General features: G+C 45.5%; 1 protein-coding gene across 1 annotated transcript; it reads left to right on the plus strand.

Annotated features, from left to right (window-relative positions):
- Positions 1-26,601, plus strand: LOC6044374 (TATA element modulatory factor). The gene is made up of 3 exons (XM_038248862.1): positions 1-1,504; positions 20,773-22,420; positions 25,871-26,601. Exons 1-3 carry the CDS (start codon positions 195-197, stop codon positions 26,084-26,086), a joined length of 3,174 nt encoding a protein of 1,057 aa, XP_038104790.1. The 5' UTR covers positions 1-194; the 3' UTR covers positions 26,087-26,601.
- Positions 26,602-27,327: the final 726 nt, after the last annotated feature.

A 27,327-nucleotide genomic window follows, 5' to 3' on the forward strand; every position in this document is an offset into this window, starting at 1 on the left:
AAAAAGCGAAAGAGAGAAGAAAAAAAAACTTTGACGTGTCGTCGCGCAAGAGAAAAACCAGAAAAACACCCTCCGCAACAGAAAAAGGAAGATTGTCCTTCTCCAAAACAACCCTTTTTTCTTCAAGTGTGGCCGCCGCGTTGGAGTTGGAGGCACCGCCGTACGTCGAGGACGCCGCCGCCGCCGCCGCCGGGATGAGCTGGTTCGACACGACCGGAATCGCGAACCTTGCCAAGACGGCCCTGAAGGAGGCCCAAAAGCAGATCGACAAGGCGCTGGACATCAAGGACGATGAGGAGGATGGTTCGGGTTCGGGCGGGGTTGTTGTGGCCACTGGTGCTAGCGCACCGGAGGAAGGGGAGCGGCAGCAGCAGCAGAAGGGGGGTGGAAGTAAGACGGAACCGAGCACTCCGGTGCAGGGTGGAGGCGCGAAGGGAGGGGGGAACGTTGGGAAGGGGCAGGCGGACAGCATTTGGGGCTCGTTTACGGGGTCGTTCTTTGAGCAGCCGGTTACGGCGGCCAATGTGACCGTAACGAAGGCGCCTTCGAGCTTGAAGCGGAAGAGCTTTGAGGATTCGGGGATTGCGGAGGTTCCGGCCAAGGGCGGCTCGCCGGAGAATAGTTCGGAATCGATTGAGCTGCTGAGTCCGGTTACGACGCCGGGGTCGGCGTTGACCTCGCCCAGTTCGGCGCCCACACTCGGACAGGAATCGGACTCGGTGGAGGTCATCCGGCCGCTGGGGACGCCGTCCAGTGTTTCGTCGCCGGAGTCGATTACGAGCACGGCCACGGAACGAAGCCCGGCCGAGGGCGAGGAAGAGATGCGGTTCACTTCGGTCGAACTCGGCGACGACGATATCAGCGTGGAGGAAGATTCCGTGTCGTACACCCTGTCGGAACAACCGATTACGGTGATGGAAACGGGCGAATCAACGACGATCCCCATAACGGTGGCCCCCAGCCGTAGCTCGCTCCATCTTACCCTGGACAAAACCTCCCGCCAGATGACCTTCTCCGAGGTCTCCGTCTGCGACACGGAAGAATCCAACGATTCCGAAACCACGGTCACGTCCAAACCCGAAGAATCGCTAATCGAAAAGTCGTACGAAAACGTCGAAATCCAAACCCAAATCTCCGACTCCACCCACAGCTTCGAGGAGATCCCGCCCCAACACCCCTCGGACGAGCCAACTCCGTCGCACCTGCTCAACAAACCGGAACCGACCTCGTCCGGGGACGAGATCGAAACGGCCACCTCGTCCGACATCGAAATCATCTCCAGCCCGGGCAACGGCGGCGACTCCAGCAGCACCAACTCGTGCGGGGCGGCGTACGTGAAGATCCCCGACGGCAAGTCGTCGTCCAACATCGACAGCATGATGGGCAAGAAGCGCGGCCACACGCGCGAACCGTCGGAGATTTCCGTGCAGAGCGCCAACAGCGACGACCTGAGCGAGAGTGAGAAGCTGACGCGCCGGCTGGCGGAGGTGTCCGAGCTGTTGGAGTGAGTAGATGCTTATTTTATTAGAGATTATTAAAATAATCATGAAAAATCATGAAGTTTGAGCCGTCGAACGGTAGCTTTTGCTCGGGAAACTGCGTTTGGCATAGTTCTGGAACCTGTGCCGACGATCCCAGGTTCAATCCGTTTGTTGCAATTTAGGCCATGACTCCGAATCCGGCTTCCTGAGTTAAGCCGACTCCGACTCCAAATTTTTTTTTTCATATAATAGTAGCTTATGCAACAAGTTGCAAAAAGAGGATTTTTTCAGCACGAGTCGTACATTTATCCAACGAGGTTCACCGAGTTAAATAAATACGAAGAGTGCTGAAAAAATCAAGTTTTGCAACGAGTTCCATACAAAATTTTTTGCAATTTCAAAAAACACACTGAGTTAAATTTTAAGTCAAATTTTCATGTATTTTAAATCGTTTAAATCAAAAAGTGTTACTTTTCGAAACAAGTGCTGAAAAGTTCAACTTTTCAGCACCCATTTGAGTGCTGAAAAGTAGAACTTTTCAACATTTATTTTGAAAAGTGTTGCTATTCGATTCTGTTATTTTTGGTACAGAAAAGTAGGCTATTTCGTCGTTCAAGAATGACAGGAAAAGTGAGTAGTTTCACGACGGAATTGCAAAAATGTATTTTTATGCACCTCAAACTTTTTTCCTCTGAAAAAAAAATAAGCAGAAAAATATTTTTTCAGAATTGCTTTTAATTTTTTTTAAACTTGTTAAAATTTTTGTTGAAGAAATTTATATTTTAGAATATATACAAATTTAAGATTGTTTTTTTTTAACTGTTGAGAGTTATTTAAGAATATTTGCAACCGTCTAAATACTTTTGAAAAAAATCCTCGATTGGGACCAGAATTTCGGATTCACCGGAACTAGCCAAAGTGGCCAGATGACCAGCTACTGAGTTTCTGACTTTTTTATTGAAGTTATAAAAACATTTACAAGTGTTTTGACACGCCGCTTGACATATTTGAACATTTGGGAAAAATCCTCAACTGGGACCGGAATTCCGGATTCACCGGAACTGGCCAAAATGGACAGTTACTGAGTTTCTTACATCTTCATAGAATCTATAAAACCTATTACAAGTTTTTTGACATGCCGCTTGACATATTTTTGCACCAACGTATCAACATTGGGTCATCAGCAGATGATGGCCACTTGGAACCGGAACCAGGGTCCCCGGAGGCCTTGACCATATCAAAGTAATTGCACTGAAATATGTTAAAAGGCATGTTATAAAACAAAATGATAAAATTAGGCATTGTTTCATGTAAAATATATATATATATATTGCCCAAAAACCCAAATCCCCGAAAAAACCAACCCCAGTTCAATCCGGAAGATCTCCGGTAATCCTGGACCATATGTTTGGCCCTTTTGTCAGTGTAAACCAGAAGGAATTTTGGATCTTTTGCAACCGGAAGCGTCCAATTTGGTCGGTTCTATCAAAAGTTACAAGATTTTTAAGATAATAAACTACCTGAAATTTTTTTCATGGTTTTTAAAGTTAAAAAAAACTGTATTAGTTTTTATAATTGTGATGTTTGAATTTCTAGAATTTTGAATATTTTTGAATAAAAAAAAATATTTTTTTTTTAATATTGTAACGAGTACATATGGAGTAAAAGTACAGTCGGTATGATTGGGAAGTAGAAATACCTAAACTGTATTAAACGTACACGCCGCAGAGTAGAGCTTTCTTACTGAGTGACCTTTGCTCATTCCTTTGGTCACTCAAATGCCGAGTACCTTTTGCGCCAGTTATCCCAAAAGCTTTCCGTTCAACCAGATGGCCGAGTGGTTTAATCTCCGCTCTTGAGGTGAGCCAGCACAGGAGATCGGGGAGAGCCAGCTGTACGAATCTCGCGAAGAGTTTCGCGTTTTCGCGGTTCGGGGTGATGAGATCGTGGAGGTGATAAAGCTGTCTAGGGGAATGACAAGCTATTGTCCAGGGTTGGTAACCGGGAGAGGGAACGGAATTCGGAACTGAAGCCTCTCATAAGTCTCGGCGTTCTGATGACGCGCCCAACGGTTCACTTTTAACAGTTCCGCGGAAGAGGCACCAGTGGCCCTCGATTGTGCGCGTCTCGTGATTAAATTGTAGGTTCTAGCTTTCCATGAGTTTGTCTTTTTAGGTTATCTCTAGTGTAATGTGTTTCTCTGTCCTTTCCCTGTTAGCTAGTTTAGCGAGATTAGTAGATTGTGCGAGTGCCGTGTCGTGTGCGTGTGTGTAAGCCTGCGTGCATGTGCGTTCCAGAATTCCTGGTAAGTCCGGAACCCGACCACCTTGTGGCTTAACGTGCGCTAACCCGTGATTCCGTGTCCCGTGCCAGTTCTGCGACACCGCCACGCTCGTCAAAGACGGCCACGATCTACCGGGGACCAGCTACCGCTTCGAACCGGCCGCAACGCCCACGCCGCCGAAGGCCAGCGCTCGCCAAACCGCGCTCGGCAGCGGAACTGTACGGCCACGCCGTAACAGGACAGCAGCAACCGTCACCGCAGCGTCCTTGAACTAACCGCCATCGCGATCAGCATCCGCCATCGCGATCGCCAACCGCCATCAACCTAACCTGGAAGGTTAGGAAACCACGTGAGTGAAGAGGGAGAGAAGTCCGGCCTCGAAGGCGGACACGCGAACCGGCAACCAACAACCAGCTAACCAGCGTTCCAGCCGAGCAGCAGCAGCAGATCTTCAAAAGTAGGTCGTCGCGGTTCCCTCGCAGGTGCGACCAACCACGTGCTCGAGTCCCGTCCGGTTCTAACCGGAGAGCAGCAATAGCAGCAGCAGCAAGTGATGACGTCGTAGACGCCGTCCACAGCGACCGCCAAAACACCGAGTTTCTTCGAAACCGTCGATCAGCAGCAGCAGAACAGGTAGAGACGATCACGTGATCGTCGACAGCGAACGCAAACCGTGAGTAAAGCATGCACTAGTGGTAAGACCATGGCCCACACCTTTTCGCCCGCTACCAACCTTACCAACTAAGTAGCGCGGCGCTGCGCGTCGAGATTGTTCCGACACGTCAAATATGAATACATAAAACGCACATAGCACACACACCTAAACCGGAAGAAGAAGAGAGAAGAAGGAAGACAAGCACACGGTAGATTTTTGGATGAAGTAACAGGTTCTCAGGGAAAGGAAGAGGGAGGATCGCCGGCAAACACAAACGTACGTACGAAAACATGAATGACTCACTGTAAATAAACGAACACAAAACACTACAAATGTTTTTCCTGCTGCACTTAACCTAAACACACAGTAGCTATAGAACACTTATGCTAGGGTGACCGAGAGAGTCGACTCATGTTTTGGTCGCGACCGTTTAAATAAATGTAGATTTTCTTTCAATATTCTATTTTACTTTATTTTTCTACTGGAGACAGGGCTCCGAATCCCTTGGACCATTGGCTATTTTTCTTGCAGATCTGGTTCAGGTAGACTGTTGAAGGCCGCAGGTGATGAATCACGCCCTGAGGTCTCCAGTCCGTTTCCGGTTTCTTTTTCAGCTACCCTTCCTGGGTAGTGGCTTGGGTACGCTAGTCGGAGTACCTCCGACGCGTTTTACACCCCCACAGAACTCCCTGTCCCGAAACGGGATTACTGAACCCCCCTCGAGAGGTCTCTACGGCTGGGCAAACCGACAAACAGGTGGATGGTCTCCTTCGGGAGTGGCGCTTAAGCCATCTCACTTAACCATAGGGGAGTCCGACAGGCTGGCGGGCCATCGCGATCAGCATCCGCCATCGCGATCGCCAACCGCCATCAACCTAACCTGGAAGGTTAGGAAACCACGTGAGTGAAGAGGGAGAGAAGTCCGGCCTCGAAGGCGGACACGCAAAGCCGGCAACCAGAACGTCACGCCGCCCATGGGACCCCAAAAACCGGTCCAATACCCGTGGCAGTTCATCACGCTCGACTACGTCGGTCCGCTACCCGCCTCGGGCAAGAACAGGAACACATGCCTGCTCGTCGTGACCGATGTGTTCAGCAAGTTTGTTCTCGTGCAACCGTTCCGCGAGGCGAAAGCACACTCGCTCACAGAGTTTGTCGAAAACAACGTGTTTCGTCTGTTTGGAGTCCCGGAGATAGTCCTGACGGACAACGGAACTCAGTTTTTATCCAAGCAGTTCAAAACCCTTCTCGAGTCGTACCACGTCCAGCACTGGCTGACCCCGGCGTATCACCCTCAGGTGAACAACACCGAGCGGGTGAACCGAGTGATCACCACGGCCATCAGGGCGACGTTGAAGAAAGACCACAAACATTGGGCCGACAACCTCCAGGATATCGCGGACGCCATCCGCAACGCTGTACACGATTCGACACACTACAGCCCATACTTCGTGGTCTTCGGCCGGAACAAAGTATCCGACGGCCGGGAGTACAGCTGGATCAGAGACAACTACGAGCCGAGCGACGACGACAAGGACGTTCCAGAGCAGAAGAAGAAGCTGTTCGAAGAGATCAAAAAGAACTTGACCGCCGCCTACCAGAGACACGCCAAGACGTACAACCTCCGTACGAACGCCAACTGTCCCAAGTACACCGTGGGGGAGAAAGTGCTGAAGCAGACCTTTGACCTATCCGACAAGGGGAAGGGCTTCTGCAAGAAGCTCGCGCCGAAGTACGAACCTGCGGTCATACGAAAGGTGCTGGGAAAGAACACGTACGAGCTGGAGGATCTGGACGGAAAACGTTTTGGGGTCTACTTCACCAATCGGCTGAAAAAGTGGCACACAACTCAGCCAGCGGCAAGCGGATCGTGATGAGATCTTTTCGAAGAACAAATTGGATTTTTTTTAGCTATGTCCCTCCTAATCCCATCAGGAGCAACCATTTCCGTTTAGGGAACAAAACACCCTCGGGGTAATTACCTCATTAGGGCACTCGACGGACTCGTGTTAGGGAAAACCAGAATAAACAAACCAGCACTGAGGGTACCGAGTTGTACCACGCGCGATCGCGACCTGGGAGAATCGGTTCGATCTGGGGTGATTTGTCAGTTGCGTTCCAAACTTAAGTACGGGAAGATGAAGCAAAGAAGGAGCAACTTAGTTGCCATGACTTCCAAAACGCCCGAGGACTGTCGAGAGCCAGTAGTCACTTGTACTAAGATTGCACGAAGCTATGAATGAGCAAGTGATGACCTGTGTTAGTAGCCACCGAAAGGTGTGAACGAAGAAAGCGAGCCTGCGATGACTTCGACAGCGATCGATGATTGTCGAAAGCTAGTAGTGCATCTTTGGACAACGCCCACAAATCATCTCATGATCGATTCCGACGATCCAATTTTAGACGATTTAGAACCCAACGAGCTATGAATAGACTTCAACCGAAGAAGTGACCAAGGGTAGAACCGGTTCTACCACGCGAAAATACCAAATTTTGGGCCGAGTAGACACCACAAACCAAGACTAGCCTGACCGAGTCACAGCTAGCACGCGTAAAACGAAGAGGAGGAGGAAGATACGCAAAACCGAACGCGACGCGAAGAAGTTAGTGGTTAGTAGGGCCTAACGCCTAACCCTTAAACTAAGTTAGTACTAAACTAGGTTAATCTTAGATCTATAAAAACTCACAATCCGCTAGTCCAGTTGGGGGTGGATCATCCTTCCTTCCGTCGAGTGTGGGTGGAGTCCAAACTTCCGTCAGTCGGGGCGAGTCATCCTTCCGGCGAAGTGGGGTGAGGGTGGCCGAACATCGTCAGCTGGCCGAGCAAGATCGTCGTCACCTGTTTGCGTGGGAGGACGACATTGTAATATGATCACTTTCATTATTAGTTTTCTTCTTATACTTACCTGAATTGTTGATAATTTTTCTACGATGGAGTCGTATTTTCCAGTTTTTTTCCCTCATTTTCCGATGATTAACGATCCTTTCCTAATGTAAATAGTAGTTATAGTTTCCCCCCCCCTTGTAAATAGTAGTTTAGTTAGTAAACAATCGAAACACAGCTGGCGTTTCGCTGGTTTGTTTACAATCGGTTTCCAAACATAGTAGTTTTTGCACCATAGTTTTTTTTTTCCCAAAGTAGATTTACCATACCAATTTTTGCACAGATTTCCCACCCAGTTTTCCATTTTTTTGATAAATTTTCCCAAGTAGTTTCAGTTTGATTGATTAGTCACAATTTCTGCAGTTTTTTTTCCCGAGCGCTTATCAATCGCTAACGACAGGTCGCGATTTCCACGCCGCAGTAGACATGCCGCTGCGCTGAAAATAAACAAACAAAAAAACCAACTTAAAACCGATAGCTGGAACGATATCTCAGCTCGACTTTCCTCGTTTCCGTTGGGGACGGTCCTTCCGACCATCCCAGTCGTCTTTTCTGGCCATTTCACCTTTTTTTTTCACCAAACTTTTTCCTCCAAAAATTTTCACTCGCGGTTCTTTTTTTTTTTTTTTCCTTTGCTATGTCAGAGCACTGACGGCTAAGACCATAGTTGGTCCATCTTGCCACCGTAGCCTTCGCTATTGTTGTTGTTGGTTGTTTCGGGCGGTGTTTGCTTTCAGACTTGGATGTTGGCTTCTTTGATGAATCTCACTACTTCTTTCATGCTTTGCTCACAGTCTTCTTCGAAGATTTGTGCAAGTGGTTTCATGTATTCCAGCGCGTTGTATTTTGATCTTATGTTGTTGTACTTGGGGCAATCGTACAGCACATGCTTCAGATTTTCTACTTCCTCGCAGAATTCGCAGAGTTCGTCTTCTTCCAGAGCCCAAAGCTTCCTTCTTTCCTTGGTGAGTGTGTGGCCGCTCCTGACTCGGTTGAGGATCCTTATTTGTTCCGGGTTTAGGTTCAGGTTGCTGGTCCAAATTTGACGTCCAGGGTTCTTCTGGAATACGTAGTGCCATTTTCCCTTTTCTTTTGACTCTTCTTTGTACTTCGCTGTCCATTCGCACCAGATTTCCTTTTGCTCAAGATGATACAGTCTCCAAGTGTGATCCCGGTTGGGAATGTTTGTGGGCCTACCGTTTTTTGTTTTGCTGCCAAGTCAGCTGTTTCGTTTCCAGGTATGCCGCAGTGACTTGGAATCCATTGGATTTTAATGTTTTGTCCTGCTGCACTTTTGAGTTCTTTGTAGATTTCCCAGGCCACGTAATTCTCCTCGAGGTTCTTCTTGTTCAGCAGAAGCAGGCAGGCACTTCGGCTGTCGGTGAGGATCACCGCTTTCTTGTACTTCTTTCTCTTAATCATTTCCAAGGCCTTGAGAAGCCCCAGAAGTTCCGCGTTGGAGATGCACGAGTTGTCGTTAATCTTTTCTGCTAGGATCTCTTCATCTTGTTGGTCGTAAACTGCTATTGCTGTCCCCGTCGATGTTTTGGAAGCGTCCGTGTATATTTTTACGAAATATTTGTATCGGTTGTTCAACTCCTCTGCACAAATTGCTCTCCAAACCGCAGGATTGATCTTTTCCTTCTTATCGCTTTTCCCTCCCAGTTCCGGTCTGACGATGTGCTCAAACTCAACACCTGCAGATAGGTACATTTCCCGCGCTCGGTTCTTGTCCGAGGGGGTGCACCAAGTACACCAGGTCCGCATGCTTGTCCGCGATCTCGGTGATGTATGAGCCGTTCGGGATTTCCTTGTCCAGCGAGCTGCTTATGAACTTCAACAACGGTGTTCTAAAGTACACACTGCGTACGAGCTCCCTCTTTGCCAGCGCCTCAAACCTCAGACACATAGGGATTTGCCCGCTGTCTGCCAAGATGATCTGGATTGGTGTGCTGCGTAGATAGTTCATGGCAATCCGGATGTAGGAGTTTTGTAGTGTTTGGAGCTTCGAGAGGTTCGTCTTGGCGGCGTTTCCGTATATTGTACATCCGTATTCCATCCTGCTACGGATAATAGCATTCCCAATTTTGATGATCGTGGCTGGATGTGCACGTCCAGACTTCCTGGCCAGCATCTTGACTAGACCGAGCTTCTCACTCGCTTTGTGCCTCACGTTCATGATGTGCTTTCTGTGGCTCAGCACTCGATCCAGCGTGTACCCTAAGTACATGTGAGTGTTGACCATCTCAATCAAGTTCCCTTTTACTTTGATCTTGATGTGGTCCACTCTTTTCCTAGTAAATGGGATTACCGCTGATTTCTGGCTACTCACTCGTAGATTCAGCTCACCAAGTTTGTCGACCAGCACGTTGAGAAAGGACGCGAGATTTTCTGCGGCTTCTTCCACGGAACGACCGGAGGCGATCACCGCAAAGTCATCCGCGTACTGAACCAGTTCACATCGCTCGTTGGAGAGTTCGTGAAGCGGTGCCGTATAGTAGTTGAAACAAGTTGGCGCTGCTGGACATCCTTGGGGCAGCCCTTCACTAACCTCTACCGTGATTTCCCCCTCAGTCGTGTTGAGTGTGATGGTCCTTTTCCGTAGATACTCGTGTAGCCACGTCAGAATCTGCTGCGGGACTTTATAGCGGGCTAGCGTCTCCAGCAGCAGATCGGTTCTTACAGAGTCATAGGCCATGCTTACGTCCAAGAATGCGACCATCACCTCCCGCCCGCTATCCTGCACCTCTTTGATCGCGTTCACCACGTAGTTGACGCATGTAGTAGATGACATCCGTTTCCTGAATCCGAAAGAGCGATCCGGGATGATCTTCTTGGCCTCAGCAATTTGGTTGAGACGATCCTTCACTACGGCGTTGATCAGCTTGAGCTCCACGTTCATCAGCGCTATCGGTCTTCTGGAGTTTGGCCTGTCCGGATCCGCACCCTTCTTCGGAATCGGTCTGACTTCCGTCAGCCTCCATGTGTCGGGCAACACCTTCGCCTGGTATACCTTGGACAGCATCTCACAGATTTTCACTTGGAAGTTGAAGTCCATTTTTTGCAGCAGTTTGTACGAGATCCGGTTAACACCAGGTGCGGAATACGATTTTTTCTTGTGTAGGTTTTCGAGCAGTTCATCGACCGAAAGCGGGGCATCGAAGAGTTCCATTTCTGGATCCGCGATCGCGATCGGGAGAGGGACCTCCTGGAGTTTGTTGTCGTAGTAGTAGCTCATGAACTGTTTACCTTTCTCCAGTGAGATGGATGTCCGCTTGCGGCAGTTATCAGTTAGGGCGGTGTCTATGCCCCGAACAATGTTCCAGAGCTGCCTCGCCGGAGTCCCTTCGTCGATCTTCTCGGACAGTTCCAGATTATACTCCCTCTTCGCCCGTCTGGCATGTCCCTTGAAGATGGCCCGTTCCTTTTGGAGGAGAATGTAGTTCGACCTAGACTTGACCTGGTTGTACATTTTGAGCGCGGCCTTCTTCCTTTCGTACAGCTTGTCAATTTCTTCCGTCCACCACGGCTTAAGGAAGTTCGCTTTCTTGTTCCTCACGATGAAAGAAGCGTGCTCGATTGCTTGTTCAAGAACATCTTGCATTTCTTGGGGGTCGTAGATGTACTGCGGCGTGATTCCTCTGAAGAACTCTAAAAACCTTTCCTCGCTGATCCTTTTTGTTGTGATTTCCGCTACAGGTATCGCTGAATTGATGTCTATCCAGATCGCCAGGTGTTTGCTTCCAAATTCTTCGTCCTGAACTCTCCAGCTGACCTTCGGAGCTAGGTCCGCAGATACCAAGGTCAGGTCAATGGCCGAGTCTCGTTCATCAGGTAGGGCGATGGTCGTTGATTCTCCTTTGTTCATCAGACAGAACTTGGAGTCCGCGATCAGCTCACTCAAATGGGCACCTCTGGGACAGGACTTGGAAAGCGGACTCCATTCCGGGTGATGTGCGTTGAAGTCTCCACCGATTACAACTTTTCCTGTGAGCTGGTTTAGTTCCCCGAAGAGGTCCGTCAGCTCTGTTCTTACCTGCTGAACCGGGAGCCTTCCCGGAGGGACATAGATGGAGACCAGCTTGACAGGATCCCCGTAAGACAAAACCTCCACGCCCACGACCTCCACGTGGGTGTACTCGGCGAATTCCAGCTGTTTGTACTCCGCTTCGCTTTTGAGCAGCACTCCTACACCGCCCCACCCTTCTTTCCGTCTTTTTGAGATTAGTTTAAAGCTCTTAAAGCAGAAACTTTCACCTTCCTTCAACCAAATCTCCTGGAGAATTGCGGCACTGATCATATTTTTCGTGAAACTAGTGTACAGAGATTCTCGCGTATCGATTGGCCTAATGCTCTGTATGTTGTTCTGGAGAATCCTTAAGGGTTTATTGGCCATTGTCGCTACTAGGGTTTATTCTGCTTGGGACGTGTCCTTGTTCGGCGCCTTCTATAATGTTCGTTAGATCAGTGCACACTCCAATCAGAATTTGATCTGTTTCGATGTCCGTCCGGTCCTGCTTCAGGCGATCTACAAGTTTGTTCCGAAGGTTCTTGATTGGGCCCAGCCACCCGAAACTTTGTAGCTGGTTACGAAAGAGGATCCGCATTTGTGCCATGAACGCCTCGAAGTCCGTAGCCCTGTAGGTATTTCCTTCGAATTGCGAGCCCATCGCGGTCGCCGAATCTGCAGGCATGCGATTCCTCTCCCGTTGGTTTGGCACCCACTCCTCCTGCGACGCACCCGTTTCAGCACTATTTCTCCTGTCTGCCCGCCGTTGCCTTGCCACTTTCGCGTAGCTGAAACCAGAACCGGAAGTTCCTCTCCTGTGCCATCATCCTCCTCCAGCAGACCAAATCTGTTGGACTCTTTGGGATGATCCTTCTCCGCTTCTGCGTACGGAACGTTTTTCTTCGCCATTGTCCTGAAGATGTCTGCTCGTCGTTTGCGTTCCGGACAGTTCTTATCCGAGGCTTCATGGTTACCCCGACAGTTTCTGCAGCAGACCTTCTCCTTGCATTCTCCGGCCGTGACATGAACCCTGCCGCAAACTTGACATCTGGGATTCCCGAAACACACTTTGCTCGAATGCCCGAACCTCCAGCATGTTCTGCATTGCTTGACGGGAAAAATATACTGCTCCGCTCTGAAACTGACTCCGAAGATTCGGACCATTCTCGGTACGGCGGTTCCTTGCACCGTTACCTTGAGGTTGGGTGTGTCCACCAGCTCTTCCCCCTCTCCTCTACGCTTGATACGTTCGACCTTGACAACCTGTGCCTCACACTGAATCTCCTGGATTTCGTCTTCGGAGAAATCCAACGGAACTCCTCGGATGAAACATATCATCTGCTTCTTTGCTGTTGGTGTGAAAAGTTTCAGATTGAGGGAGGACAGGTTGATTCTTGACAGGTCCAGCCGGTCTTTGGCTTCGTGCAGCTCGACCTTGTACCGGAACCTTCCAACCTTCGTCAGCTCCTTGCTCCTGATAAATCCCGCGGCGTGCAAAGCTTTTCCCAGCTCTAGCGCATGCTTCGGAAAGGGCTTCTCGTAGTCGCACACCTCCAGGAACACAAACTTCCCTTCTTCCACCGGGGCTTGTTCCGGTACCGCCGTAATCGCCGTCACGCATGACTGAGATCCCTCTCCTTCTTCCAGCAACGCACACGTCTGTGAACCCGCTTCGCTTGTTTGAGAACCCGCTGCTCCTGTCTGAGCCGAACTTGACCGAGCCGTCCCATCCACCTTCTTCTTTCCGCCCGAGTTTGCTGTCGGACTTTCAACAACCGCTGGTTTTTTCTTCCCGGTAGGTTTCTCCACCACCTTCTCCGCTCCTTTTTTCACCGTACTTGCAACCTTCTTTGGAGGCATCACAGCACCTTTTACTCTTCTTCTTTTTTCTTTTTTACTTCTTCTTTGTAATTTTACTCTTCTTCCACTCTAATGATTCTCCCGCAACGCCATGCCGTGGCCAGACCGAACCGTAACGACACTTTTCCGGCACCCCGGCCGTCGCCGACCGCACTGCTTAACAGCCCGCAACGCGTAAATGCCGGGTACTCCCTCTTCTTTTCGCTCCAATTCTCCGCCCGCGAGTCACTCCACCCACGCCCGTTAACGATCTCCCTCGAAACGGAACCGCCGTCGGACGGACGCCACCTCACTCTACGCGCGGGCACTCCGACGAAACTTCCGACACGCAACGGCGTACCAAGTCGTCAAAAAAACACCCAAAAAAAATCGAAATCCCAAGACGCGAAAACACGTGCAACGACTTTCGACAACGCAACTCGAATGCACTCGCGGTTCAAAACTTGCGCCTGGCATTTTTTCCACTTTCGCTTTCACACATGTTTACTCCGTTGACAGTTCGATGACGTTTTTTTTGTTTGTGTGCGTAGCACCGGTAAAATGCGCAGGGTGAATGAGGTGACAGATCCAGACCTTGGAGATGGATTCTGCATGGGTGATTTTTTCTTGAATGCGAGGGGTGAGCGAATGTTTTTTTGTATAGTTTGTAATTATGTGTTGATTCTTCAAGAATTTCGTTATCGGATTTGATCCTGGTGTTAGAAGTTCTTGTGAGGAGGAATATTTTGCGTTCCAAATCATAATGAGTGTTAAATCGCGGAAATATATTTCCGTGGCGGCGAATTATGAGGAGAAACAGACCCCTTTTCTGTCAGTGAAGTTTGTTCCCACAGACTCGTCTTAGTATTGGGCCGGGATTGCAAACTAAACTGACTAGTTCTTTTCGTGAACGTTGTCTTCGCCTATCGGCTTTGTCCTGGTGTAGAAGACACGTTTCGTCTACTGTGCTAGCTCGCGTAGGGTTATGCGCAAACTCTATGTCGATGCTATATTTTTTCCGTAGCTTGTTTTAATGTTTTTATTTTGTAATTTTGAGTATGAATGAGTCGTCGTCATCAATGAACTGGTCAGTAATTTTCTGGGTTACAAATTTCTTTATTGCCTCTTCTTCTTAATTTTTTCTCAATATTTTCATTAGAATTAGTTGTACATATTTAAACATTCAGCATAAATTTCTTTATTAAAGGTCATTTTTTTTCCATGAATATTTTTTTTTCAAAAGCCTTTGCCGTAATTGAGCCGGTTGATTAGAGTTAGGAACATTTGTAAATTGAATATTTTTTTGGTTGGAATTACTCGTTTTTTTGCATTTTCTCGAGGCTTTATTGTTGTTATTGATGATTTGAGTAGTAATTCGCTGGAGACCGGAGACTTTAGTCATTGATGGTTAGTAGCAGACTTACAACATCGTCGCTGACACTGTGATGTTGTCTGATCTGGAAAGTGAGACGGAGCTGACTGTTAGCAAGGACCTAACTTGTTAGTGAGTTGACAGTTCAGTGATGAACGTATATGACCCCGAAGAGAAACCCAATCATCAGTAGCACTTCTGTTTGACCTACGAAAATTTGTTTGGTCGTTTTTCACCGCCGTGTTAACGCCAAACAAATTTTCGTACTTTTAGTGGGGAATGATGTAACGAGTACATATGGAGTAAAAGTACAGTCGGTATGATTGGGAAGTAGAAATACCTAAACTGTATTAAACGTACACGCCGCAGAGTAGAGCTTTCTTACTGAGTGACCTTTGCTCATTCCTTTGGTCACTCAAATGCCGAGTACCTTTTGCGCCAGTTATCCCAAAAGCTTTCCGTTCAACCAGATGGCCGAGTGGTTTAATCTCCGCTCTTGAGGTGAGCCAGCACAGGAGATCGGGGAGAGCCAGCTGTACGAATCTCGCGAAGAGTTTCGCGTTTTCGCGGTTCGGGGGTGATGAGATCGTGGAGGTGATAAAGCTGTCTAGGGGAATGACAAGCTATTGTCCAGGGTTGGTAACCGGGAGAGGGAACGGAATTCGGAACTGAAGCCTCTCATAAGTCTCGGCGTTCTGATGACGCGCCCAACGGTTCACTTTTAACAGTTCCGCGGAAGAGGCACCAGTGGCCCTCGATTGTGCGCGTCTCGTGATTAAATTGTAGGTTCTAGCTTTCCATGAGTTTGTCTTTTTAGGTTATCTCTAGTGTAATGTGTTTCTCTGTCCTTTCCCTGTTAGCTAGTTTAGCGAGATTAGTAGATTGTGCGAGTGCCGTGTCGTGTGCGTGTGTGTAAGCCTGCGTGCATGTGCGTTCCAGAATTCCTGGTAAGTCCGGAACCCGACCACCTTGTGGCTTAACGTGCGCTAACCCGTGATTCCGTGTCCCGTGCCAGTTCTGCGACACCGCCACGCTCGTCAAAGACGGCCACGATCTACCGGGGACCAGCTACCGCTTCGAACCGGCCGCAACGCCCACGCCGCCGAAGGCCAGCGCTCGCCAAACCGCGCTCGGCAGCGGAACTGTACGGCCACGCCGTAACAGGACAGCAGCAACCGTCACCGCAGCGTCCTTGAACTAACCGCCATCGCGATCAGCATCCGCCATCGCGATCGCCAACCGCCATCAACCTAACCTGGAAGGTTAGGAAACCACGTGAGTGAAGAGGAGAGAAGTCCGGCCTCGAAGGCGGACACGCGAACCGGCAACCAACAACCAGCTAACCAGCGTTCCAGCCGAGCAGCAGCAGCAGATCTTCAAAGTAGGTCGTCGCGGTTCCTCGCAGGTGCGACCAACCACGTGCTCGAGTCCCGTCCGGTTCTAACCGGAGAGCAGCAATAGCAGCAGCAGCAAGTGATGACGTCGTAGACGCCGTCCACAGCGACCGCCAAAACACCGAGTTTCTTCGAAACCGTCGATCAGCAGCAGCAGAACAGGTAGAGACGATCACGTGATCGTCGACAGCGAACGCAAACCGTGAGTAAAGCATGCACTAGTGGTAAGACCATGGCCCACACCTTTTCGCCCGCTACCAACCTTACCAACTAAGTAGCGCGGCGCTGCGCGTCGAGATTGTTCCGACACGTCAAATATGAATACATAAAACGCACATAGCACACACACCTAAACCGGAAGAAGAAGAGAGAAGAAGGAAGACAAGCACACGGTAGATTTTTGGATGAAGTAACAGGTTCTCAGGGAAAGGAAGAGGGGAGGATCGCCGGCAAACACAAACGTACGTACGAAAACATGAATGACTCACTGTAAATAAACGAACACAAAACACTACAAATGTTTTTCCTGCTGCACTTAACCTAAACACACAGTAGCTATAGAACACTTATGCTAGGGTGACCGAGAGAGTCGACTCATGTTTTGGTCGCGACCGTTTAAATAAATGTAGATTTTCTTTCAATATTCTATTTTACTTTATTTTTCTACTGGAGACAGGGCTCCGAATCCCTTGGACCATTGGCTATTTTTCTTGCAGATCTGGTTCAGGTAGACTGTTGAAGGCCGCAGGTGATGAATCACGCCCTGAGGTCTCCAGTCCGTTTCCGGTTTCTTTTTCAGCTACCCTTCCTGGGTAGTGGCTTATACGCTAGTCGGAGTACCTCCGACGCGTTTTACACCCCCACAGAACTCCCTGTCCCGAAACGGGATTACTGAACCCCCCTCGAGAGGTCTCTACGGCTGGGCAAACCGACAAACAGGTGGATGGTCTCCTTCGGGAGTGGCGCTTAAGCCATCTCACTTAACCATAGGGGAGTCCGACAGGCTGGCGGGCTATAATATTTCAAGAGGATTGTTTTTTTAAGAATATTACGGTTTTTTAAAGTTTTTCAAACTGCCGGAATAAACAAATATTTTCAAATGGTATTTTTTTAAATGTTAAAATTGAAAAAAAACTCCTCTTCTTTTTATTTTTAGATTTTTGCCTTCCTCACCTCACTGAGGCAAGGCTATAAAATCACTCAAAAATTGAACTTTTTAAATAAGCCTCCCAGATATACCTTTACGTATACATATCGACTCAGAATCAAATTCTGAGCAAATGTCTGTGCGTGTGGATGGACGTAGAATTTTTTTTCTCACTCACTTTTCTCGGAACTGGCTCGACCGATTTTGTCCGGATCTTTGTTTTTGGATTTGCCTTCAGGTTCTTTAAGTCTTTTTTAAATTTCATCCGGCTTGGTGCAGTACTTTAAAAGATATGTTCGAAAAACTGTTTTGGTTGATACTAAAAAGGGTCATTATTTACATAATTTGAAAGCTCCGGCGGATAGCTGTCGGAACTTTACGCTCAGTGCACGCACACAAACACTGCAGTGCTTTCAAATGGTTCATTAAATTTATCATACCTAGATGGCAGCACTCAGATGTATAGTGTCTTTACTAAGTAAGCGTTAGCCAAAGCTTTCGTAGTGTGTGGTTGCAAGGCTTTTAGGAGGAAGGCAGCAACCACCTTCCGGTGGATTAAGTAACGTTTTTTTGTAATATTTAAGACGAGTTTGAAATATTTTAGAATAAACATAAAATAGAATTAAAAAAAAAGATTTTTATAATAATAGTAATAGTAATATTTTTATTGAAAAAAATCGAAAAAAAACTTATTATTCAAAACTTGCCATAAATAATAAAAAAATTTCATAGAAATTTTAAAAAACAAAAATAAAAAAAATTCAAAACATTAAAAAAATTCAGATAATTTTATAATTCTTAAAATTTAAATTTATTCATGTCTTAAGTTCGCTTTATTTATTTATTTTTTTTGTTTAAAAAAAGCAGATTTTAAAATTTTTAATTACGTGCAAAATATTGAAACCTCTGAAATTCAAAAAAAAAATTATTTATTCCGGAATTCCTCAATACCAACAATTTAAAAAAAACGAAATATATAATTCTTAAGTTCTGAAATTTCTAAATGCTAAGATTCCTAATTTAGGCTATAACAACTCTGTTTTTATTTTATTTTACGTAACGTAACTGTATTTTTTGTCACTTCCCCTACCCCAATTTTAGTAACATTTCGTAACAGTATTTAAAAAAAAATACTCAAATTTCAGTATGGGTATCAAACGAAACAAAATTTTGTATGCTTTTTTTCACATTATTAGAGTTTTTTTTATGAAAGTAGTTCAATTTTTTTTTTCAAAAATACTCAAATTTATAAAAATTGCAAAATGGGTATCAAACGAAGCGAAATTTTTTGTGCTTTCTCAATTTATAATGGGTTTTTAATTTTTGAGAATACTGAAATTTTCACAAAATACTGTATTTTTTCGAAAATACTAAAAATTTTATTATGGCTATCAAATGAAATAAAATTTTGTAAGCCTTTTAACATTCTTGAAGTTTTTTTTTTTGAAAGTAATAAAATTTTCACAGAGACGGTATTGTTAAAAAAAATACTCCAATTCTGGAGTTTTTTTTGAAAAGGTCCAATAAACCAAATTTCCAGTTTTTGCTTTTTGGGTGTTTTAGAAACCGCCTTGAGTCAGGGGTGTTAAAAAACACCCAAAAGCAAAAATTTAAAATTTGGTTTATTGGGCCTTATAAAAAAAAACTCCAGAATTTTAAAAATTACAAAATGGGCATCAAACGAAGCGAAATTGTGTTTGCTTTTTCAATTTATTAGTTACTTTTTTGAAAATACCTACTGAAATTTTCACAAAACATCATATTTTTTTGAAATTACAAAAACAAAATTTAATATGGGTAGTGAAATGAAACGAAATTTGGTTTACTTTTTCACCTTATTAGAGATTTTTTGAAATACTGAGATATTCACAAAGTTTCCGTGGTTGGCCACTTTTTCGTTTGACACTTTTTAGTTTGTGGTTAGCTTGACAGAATGCGTATCGTGATTTTCGAATGCTCCCCACTGCTCCCCACTAATACATCTGCACTACAGCTGTAAACATAAACAAAGTGGCAGGCTATGTTCAAGCTCAAGCGTGACCTATTTTTTGCTGATGAAATGACTTTTTTTTATCTTTTTGAATCTCTGGAGTTTTTTTTTTTTTTTTTTGAAAAGGTCCAATAAACCAAATTTCCAGTTTTTGCTTTTTGGGTATTTTTGAAACCGCCTTGAGTCAGGGGTGAAAAAACACCCAAACACCCAAAAAGCAAAAATTCCAAATTTGGTTTATTGGACCTATTCAAAAAAAAAACTCCAGATCTCTTCATGTTTAAATTTTTGTTGAAAAATTAAGTGCTTCGACCTTTTTAGTTCGTAGACTAATCGATGGGCGGCCAATAGAGGCCTTTTTGGATTTCCACGTGACGAAATATTGCGACAGAAGTGGGTGGAATTTTGTGAATCAGAAAAACAACCGAATCGAAGTTCCGAGATTGTGTATCTTCGAAGCGCAGTGATAATGTTGGAGTGAGATTATTCAATATTATTTGGCATGTGTCATTCATAGTAATTGATAATTCATCGCTAACAATTCCAAAAGCGTCATAAACGTAAGTTTTGCGTGAGCCAAAGCGCTCATTGAAATGTTAGCAACGAATTTACCCAATCTCGATTTCTACCCTCTTCTCAAGGTTTTGTTTACTTCGAATACCTCAAAAGCTCGACGCCACCGACAGAATAAATTATAGATCGATTACATACCTGCCACCAGACATGCATCCGCTCTAACTCCTCTTTTAGAAGAACTTGTTTGGCATTTCACGTAGAAGATACCCAGCATGTTGTGCCAGTGATTAGAATACGCTAATTACGCTTGTCTTTTAGGCTCCCGAAGACCCTGAGAGATTATTTTGAAACCCAACCGAGATATAGGTTAAGAATTCTTAATTGCACTCAAAGAGCTTTTAAGAAGTTCTTCTTGAGAGCTTAAGAGAACATTTACATGAAAATATAGCTAAAATGGGGTTTTCCAATGAACCAATGTTTTCTACACATTATTCAAGCCAAAACCAAGAGATTTTTACCTAGCAACAAGCATAACATTGCTTTAAACGAAAATGCCATCTAGAACAAGCTGAGTGCCGTTAAAAGAGCTCATAGTGCCGATGCATGTCTGCCTGCCACTCCTTGGTATCATTTTGCGAACAGTAAATTGGTTCCGCTTTGACAGTTCTAAATTGAGGCCGCTTTGCGAACCACTTTTCCGCACCCAGGGCTTGACAAAATCAAACTAAAGCAGGTATTAGACTATGACAAACAAACAAACTCGCACTTTTTCGTGTTTGACAGTTTGCGGCAAACTCGCAAATAACTCTAAGCGGCATGTAGGCTGACGTTTCTGCAAACAGATGCAGGCAAACAAACAAAGCAGGCAAACTACCAAACTGTTCTAAAAGTTCTAGTTTGTTTGTTTGCGTAGTCTAAAAAAGTAGTCTAATACCTGCTAAAAAGGTGACGAACTGTCACTTTTTGCACAGGACTCACAAACAAAATGTTTGGTAGTAAAGGAGTTATTAGACTACGACAAACAAACAAACAAACTTAAAGACAGAGTTTCCAGAAACGTCAGCCAGCGGAGTCGGAAACCCTTTTCAGCGAATCCGTCTCCAGCTCTTCGCAAAATTTGTCGACTCCACATCCCTGCTTAACCCTAAATCAATTTCTAACCTCACCCCTTTCATCTCTTCCCCTCTCCAACCGCCCACAGACAGCGCGAGTTCCGCCTGCTCGAGCTGGGCCGCCAGAACGCCGAACTGCACGAGCAGAACCTCACGCTGACCGAGCAGCTGGCGTCCAAGCAGAAGCGGGCCGAAAGCTGCGAATCCGAAGAGTACACCCAGCGGCTGTCCGCCCTGGAGCGGAAGTTCCAGCAGGCGATCCGCGAGCGGGAAGCGTTCAAGCGTCAGCTGGAGACGTGCCGGTCGGAAGCGCAGGGCAAGCTGAACCGCGGCGAGGTGGACAAGCTGCTCGCGGAGAAGGACTTTCTGGTGGAGGAGCTGAAGAAGGAGGGCGAGAGCCTGTCCAAGCAGGTGCTGAACCATTCCAATATCATTAAGAAGCTGCGCGCGAAGGAGAAGGAGAGCGAGGGCACGGTGAGGAAGCTGCGGGAGGAGATTGGGGACTTGACGGACGAGACGGAACGGTTGAACCGGTCGCTGTCGGCCAAGGAGGAGGTCGAGCGGAGCCAGATCGATGCCGTGCACAAGCTGTCGTCGGAGAAGCGGAAGCTGGAGAAGGAGTGTGGGGCGTTGCGGGGACAGCTGGACGATCAGGGCCAGAAGCTGGAGACGCTGAAGAAGAGCTTTGACTTTGCGAAGCGGGAGCTGACGGAGAAGACGGAAGCGTTCCAGGAGATGGCGCGGAAGTCGTCGCTGCTGGCCACGATGGAGACGGAACACAGCGGGATTCTGCGGGCGAACGAGCAGATCAGTACGGAGCTGGAGGATTTGCGGGAGAAGCTGAGACGGAGTGAGGCGGAACATGCCCAGAGGATGCAGCGGCTGAAGAACGAGAACGCCGAGCTGTTGCAGCGAGTGGAGGAGACGGAAACGCGAGCCGAGGAGGAGAAGAACGCTACGGCGATGGTGACGGTGCCGCTGATGAAGCAGATCGAGTCGTTGCAGAATGCCACCAGGAACAAGGAACGACTGTGGGAGCAGCGGGAAGCGGAGTTGGCCAGGAAGCTAGACGAAGTGGTCGAGAAGGGCCGGAACTTTGGAGACAACGAGCGAACGCTGAAGGAGCAGATCTTCGCGATGAACGGAAGGATCTCCAACCTGGAGGAGCGTCTCACGGCGGCACTGTTCCGATCGGAAGAACTGACAAACAACCTGCAGCAGAAGCAGATCGAGCTGGATCTGTTCGAGAGTGACCACAAGCTCAAGCTGAAGTCACTGGAAGACGAACGGAAGTCGTTAAAAGCTAAGCTAGCCGACCTGGAGTCACACTCAGCTGAACAAGACCGTCAGCTAGCCCAGCAAAAAGAGCAGCTACACGCACTCAAAGAACAACAACAAAAACAACCAAAACCCCAAGATACCACCCGCCAATCCCCACCCTCGCCCAACTCGCGAACATCCTCACCCACCCCGAGCATGGGCAACCTCTCGCTCCCCGAGTCCATCGGAAGCATCCCGTGGAACCGTGAGCCGGAAGACGACGTCGGCTCCAACAGCGGCGGCCGGCAAACCATCGGCCCGCTGCTGCACACCACTTCCCTCCTCGAGAACCTGCAGGCCACGCTGAAGCAACGCGACGGCGAAGTGTACCAGCTGCAGTGGGAGCTGTCCCGCTTCCAGCAGGAACGGAACGTCCTCAACACGGAGATCTCAAGCCTGACGGCGGAACTGGACGGGGTAAGTGACCACAAATTAAAGGCAGAAAGTTGCAGTCGGTTGAATGCCAGGAAAAGTTATTTGGCAGAATTTCGAAAGGAAGTTTGACAGAAAGGATCGACAGGCAGAAAATTAAAAGGCAGAACGAAGAATGGCAGTAAAATATAAAAGCATATAAATAATGCCCCAAACATTAATACAGCAATTGGAGTGGCTGAATAGTTGTGGCAAAATAATGAAGCAGAATAACAAAAAGAGGCAGAAAAGGTCATTCGGCAGAATGACACAAAGGCTTTCTGCAAGACGGAAAAAATTTATTATGCAAAACGATACTTTTCTGCCTCTCAAATTATGAACAATTCAATTTTTGTCAAACTAACCTACTGCCTTTCAATTTTCTGTAAGTTGATTCTTTCTGCCCTTTGCGAAGAATTTAAATAACTTGACTGCTTTTAGTTATGCTGCCTTCATTATGTGGTCAGTTAGGTTTTCTTATGTATTTATTATCTGCTTTAATTGTTTTTCTCATTGAATCATTCTGCCTTTATTTACTAGACTATTCTGTCTTTGAAATTTCTTTCTGCTCTTAATTTTCTGCCTTCCGCAATATTTTTCTGTGATCATTTTCTGCCTTTTAATTTTTGTGCCGTTGAATCATTCATGTCAATTTTATCTCTCTTAATCTTATTTATTTTTGGAAAGATTCTGTCATGACTACTCAATCACTCAAATGAATATTTTTCTGCCATTACTAGAGTTTTATTTGAAAAGGTCCAATAAAAATATAAAACACTATAGCTTATAGGACCTCTAGATTTGATCTTTTTTCTACTGAAATATTCTGACATTTTACTTTTCTGCCGATCTATTTTGAGCAGATTAATTTTCTGTCAAATCGATATTTCTTCCGTCAAGTCTTTTAATTATCTGCATAACGGTTGTTCCTGCCTTTGGAAATTCTGCCAAGTAACATCAACTGCCTTTTGCCATCAACTGTTCTGTCTTTTAATTTTCCTGCCTTCTTTCTGATTATTGACTTTTCTGCCTTTTAAAGTTCTGCAGAATAACTTATTCTGCCGTTAAGTGTTCTGTCTTCATTGTTGGGCCAACAACGAGATGTAAACAAACAGTGTTTACATTAGAGACGAGCAGGGTAGACTGTGTGTTTGCCCTTTGAAATGACAGCGTAGTTTAGTTGGTCGAACAATGAAGGCAGAAAGCTGAGCGGCAGAATTATTTAACAAGCAGAAAAAGTGAGTTTACAGAACGTCAAAAGGCAGAAAAAGTCGAACAGGCAGAACTTGAAAAGACAGAAAAGTTGATGCCTAAAATAACTTTGTGGCCTAAAATGAAGGCAGTAAACTAAATGCAGAATGACAAAAGGCAGGAAAAAAATGGCAGCAAAGTCAATAGGCAGAAAAATCAATATGCTGCAAATGGAAAGACAGAATGATCAAACAAGTATTTAAAAAAATATATTTATTTGGCAGTTGATTGATCAGGCAAATAAATAGTCTTTCTGAAATTCCAATCCAGTTTAAGGGCTGCAAATTGTAAAGTAAGTCAATTGGCAGAAATAACCAACAGGCAGAAAATTTCAAGACAGAAAAGTTGAATTCCAGAATAGTTAAGTGGCCAACAAAACAATTGTCAGAATAAGTTATTTGGCAGCACAGGGCAGCATTTCAAGGGGCAGAAAAAGTCAAAATGCAGAAAATTTAAACACAGAATGATCAAACGGGTATTTGAAGGCTCAATACTTGATAAACATTCAGAAAGGTTAAAAGGCAAAATTCAATAGCAGAAAAAAAATCAATTAATAAAAAGCAGAAAAAAATAACAGCGGAATAGTGAAATGTCAAAATAGTTTAGTTGTCAAAATATTAAGGCAGAAAGGTTCCGTGGCAGTTTCATTACAAAACGTGGAAGCAGTAACTGGAATAAAAATACATAAAATTGAAAATCAGAATGAAAATGGCAGAACATTTATTTGGCAAACAAATGAGCTGAACGAAAATTAAACGACAGAAGGGCAGAAAAATGTTCGGTTGTGTGGCTGAATTGTTTGTCAATTTCATATGGCAGAAGTGAGAGTTGGAAGCATTTTAAAGTGCAGAAAAAAAGTCAATCGGAAATATGCAGAAAATTGAAAGGCAGAATGACTGAAAGGAAGCAAAACGCATAGATGGCTACGGAACGGCAGAAAATTGCAAATGGCACAATTGTTTAGTGGCAGATCAGTGAAATTTGCAGAAAGTTCAAATGTCTTGAAAATGTAAGGTTGAGTGGCTGAATTGTCATGATTTTTTCTAAACGCATAGAATCATTGGCAGGAAATTTAAAGGTAGAACTAAAATACGGCAGAAAATTTAAACGAATGGCTAAACTATAGAAAATGCATACAAGATAAAATTTATTTGACAAAAATGAACTTCCAAAACACAGCGAAAAATTTAAATGTCAGATTAGTTTGAAGGCAGAAACACATTGGCAAAAAAAAAAAAAAACAAAAAGTAGACAAAGTGATTTGGCAGTATTTCATCGCAGAAAGGATCGTTATGCAGAGAATTGAAAGACTAAACGGTAGAAATATTGATTTGACAAGAAATTGATCTGCCCAAAAAAAGGGCAGAAAAATATTCGACTGAGTGCCTGAAATGATAAGCCAAAATGTATTAACAAAATAAAAAAGGGTTAATAATACGAAGAATAGTTTGGTGACCGAACAATAAAGGCAGAATAACAAAAAGCAGTTAATTTTTTTTGACAGCATTTTTAAATAGAGAAAGTTTTTTTTTTTGTCAAAAATCAGTTAAAAACAATCGGCAAAAATAATCAGTGTGCAGAAAATTTAAAGGCAGAATTCAGTTTGACAAACAATTGATCTTGTCCAAATTTAAACGGCAGAATAGTTCAATGATAGAAATATTAAAAGGCAAAATTATTAAACGACAAAAAAAAAATAAAAGCAGATAATTAAAACAGAAGAATCGTTTAGAGACCGAATAATGAAGGCAGAATAACCAAAGGGAGTATAGTTATTTGCAAACGGGAGCAAGAATCAGCACGCCGAAAAATGAGAGGCAGTAAGTTAGTCTGACGAAATATATATGACTAATAGGCAGTAAATTAAATGGCAGAATTCTTTTCAAAGATTTGATATTGAATTTTGATGACCATAAATTAAGGCAGAATTGCAAAAGGCAGTTAAGTTATTTAATTGTATAACAAAAAGCAGAAAAAAAATCAAAAAGCAGAAAGAATCATTTGGCAAAAAATCAAAAGGCAGAAGTTCGACTGAAAATTGATCTGGATGACAGATAAAGCGTAAAAAGGCGGAGGTCAAATGTAGGTCATTCTGCAATTTCTGCCATTTAACAGTCTATTCTGCCCATAAAAATTTTTTGCCGCGTGACCTACCCCAATCCAAACACATCAATCGCTAACCGACCACTTCTTCATCCCCCCCAGATCCGGGAAAAGTTCGAACAAACCGTCAAGCTGGAGGAAGACTTTGGCGCGCTCCAAACCCGGTACGACGCACTTCTGCAGCTGTACGGCGAAGCCGTCGAAAAGATCGAGGAGCTGAAGTTGGACCTGGTGGACGTGAAGGAGATGTACAAGGTCCAAATTGACGATCTGCTGCGGCAGGTTAACGCGCTGAATGCCGCTGCGAGCAAACCCTAGCCGGTTGGAGGAGGAGGAAGAGGAGGACGATGTGCCAGCCAGTAGCTGCTGAACGAACTACGATGTGATAGTGTTGTGTGCGGCGTGGTGTGCAATAGCTTTCCGGCTGGTTTTGGAAAGTTGTGGGTGTGGCGCCTTCGCAGTGTTTGTACATAGCTCTGCGCAATTTGTTTTGTTTTTTTGGTTTTTGTTTTTCCCCCTATTAAGTAGAATAAAGTTGGTCGGAATCGGAGGAGGAATCCCCAGGAAAGAAGGGGAAGTTGCGCCATTTTGCCAGTAGCGTTTGTTGAAGCTTCGGAGATTGGTCATTGAAGGAAGACTTGTGTACCGTACTATGGAACGAATACTTTGAAAAATCCTCTAAGAAAATACTATAAATTAACGTTTAAAGTGAGCGTCACACAAACGACACACAATGATTAAGAGAAAAAAAAATCTCTCATCTGACGTCTATGCGCATCGTAATTTTATAATCCTACAAACATATAGAATAATATATTTATCTTCAAAAATCAGTCAATGGACAACGTGCGATGCTTCGAAATTCCTGTGATTTTTTCTTTCTTTTACAGCTAACATTTTAAGCCGAAATCATCAACCCCTCTTTGCAGTGCAACCAGATTTAGCGAACAAATTTAAGAGTGTAGTTTGACAGCGATCCCATTTCAGGCGCAGGAGAGTCGGGTTTGGCACTTTTTGGAGAAATTGAAGAAACCGAAGAAACTCAATCCTCTTCAACGAGCGTAAATTTAGGGAGCGTTCTTTTAATACGTATCGCAACAAAAAAAAAACGATTTTTTGACAAGCTCCTCCCCTCTTGTAACCTGGTCGGTCAACGTTCCCGTGGATGAATCGCTCTCACCGCTCGAGTCAGTTTCAGACTGCTCCTCCTCGTCTTCATCGTCCGATCTGGGGTCGATCGGGGCGTCCGGTACAGCTTCGACCGGAACAGGCTCCGCCGGAGCCGGCTGCAACCTCGTCTCTCCGAAGTCCAAAACGTCCAGTGTTACCACCGGGACCGGCTTGACCTGCAGCACTGCTACCTCGCCGCGTACACTGCGGTCGACACAGCTTCAGCCCAGAAGCCTTTCGGCAGCTTCGCCTCGAACAGAAGACACCGAGACTTCTCCACGATAGTCCGGTTGGTTCGTTCCGCCATCCCATTCTGCTCGGGGGTATAATCGTTCGTCGTCTCGTGCCGGATCCCTGCGGTCCGCAGGTAACCTTGGATGCCTTTGTTG

Source organism: Culex quinquefasciatus, chromosome 1, assembly GCF_015732765.1.
Source record: "Culex quinquefasciatus strain JHB chromosome 1, VPISU_Cqui_1.0_pri_paternal, whole genome shotgun sequence".
NCBI classification, from domain to species: Eukaryota; Metazoa; Arthropoda; class Insecta; order Diptera; family Culicidae; genus Culex; species Culex quinquefasciatus.

Coding starts and splice junctions, on each gene's coding strand:
- LOC6044374 (XM_038248862.1), top strand. CDS start 195: ATGAGCTGGTTCGACACGACCGGAATCGCGAACCTTGCCAAGACGGCC. Junction 1,505..20,772: donor GAGGTGTCCGAGCTGTTGGA/GTGAGTAGATGC, acceptor AACCGCCCACAG/ACAGCGCGAGTTCCGCCTGC. Junction 22,421..25,870: donor TGACGGCGGAACTGGACGGG/GTAAGTGACCAC, acceptor CATCCCCCCCAG/ATCCGGGAAAAGTTCGAACA.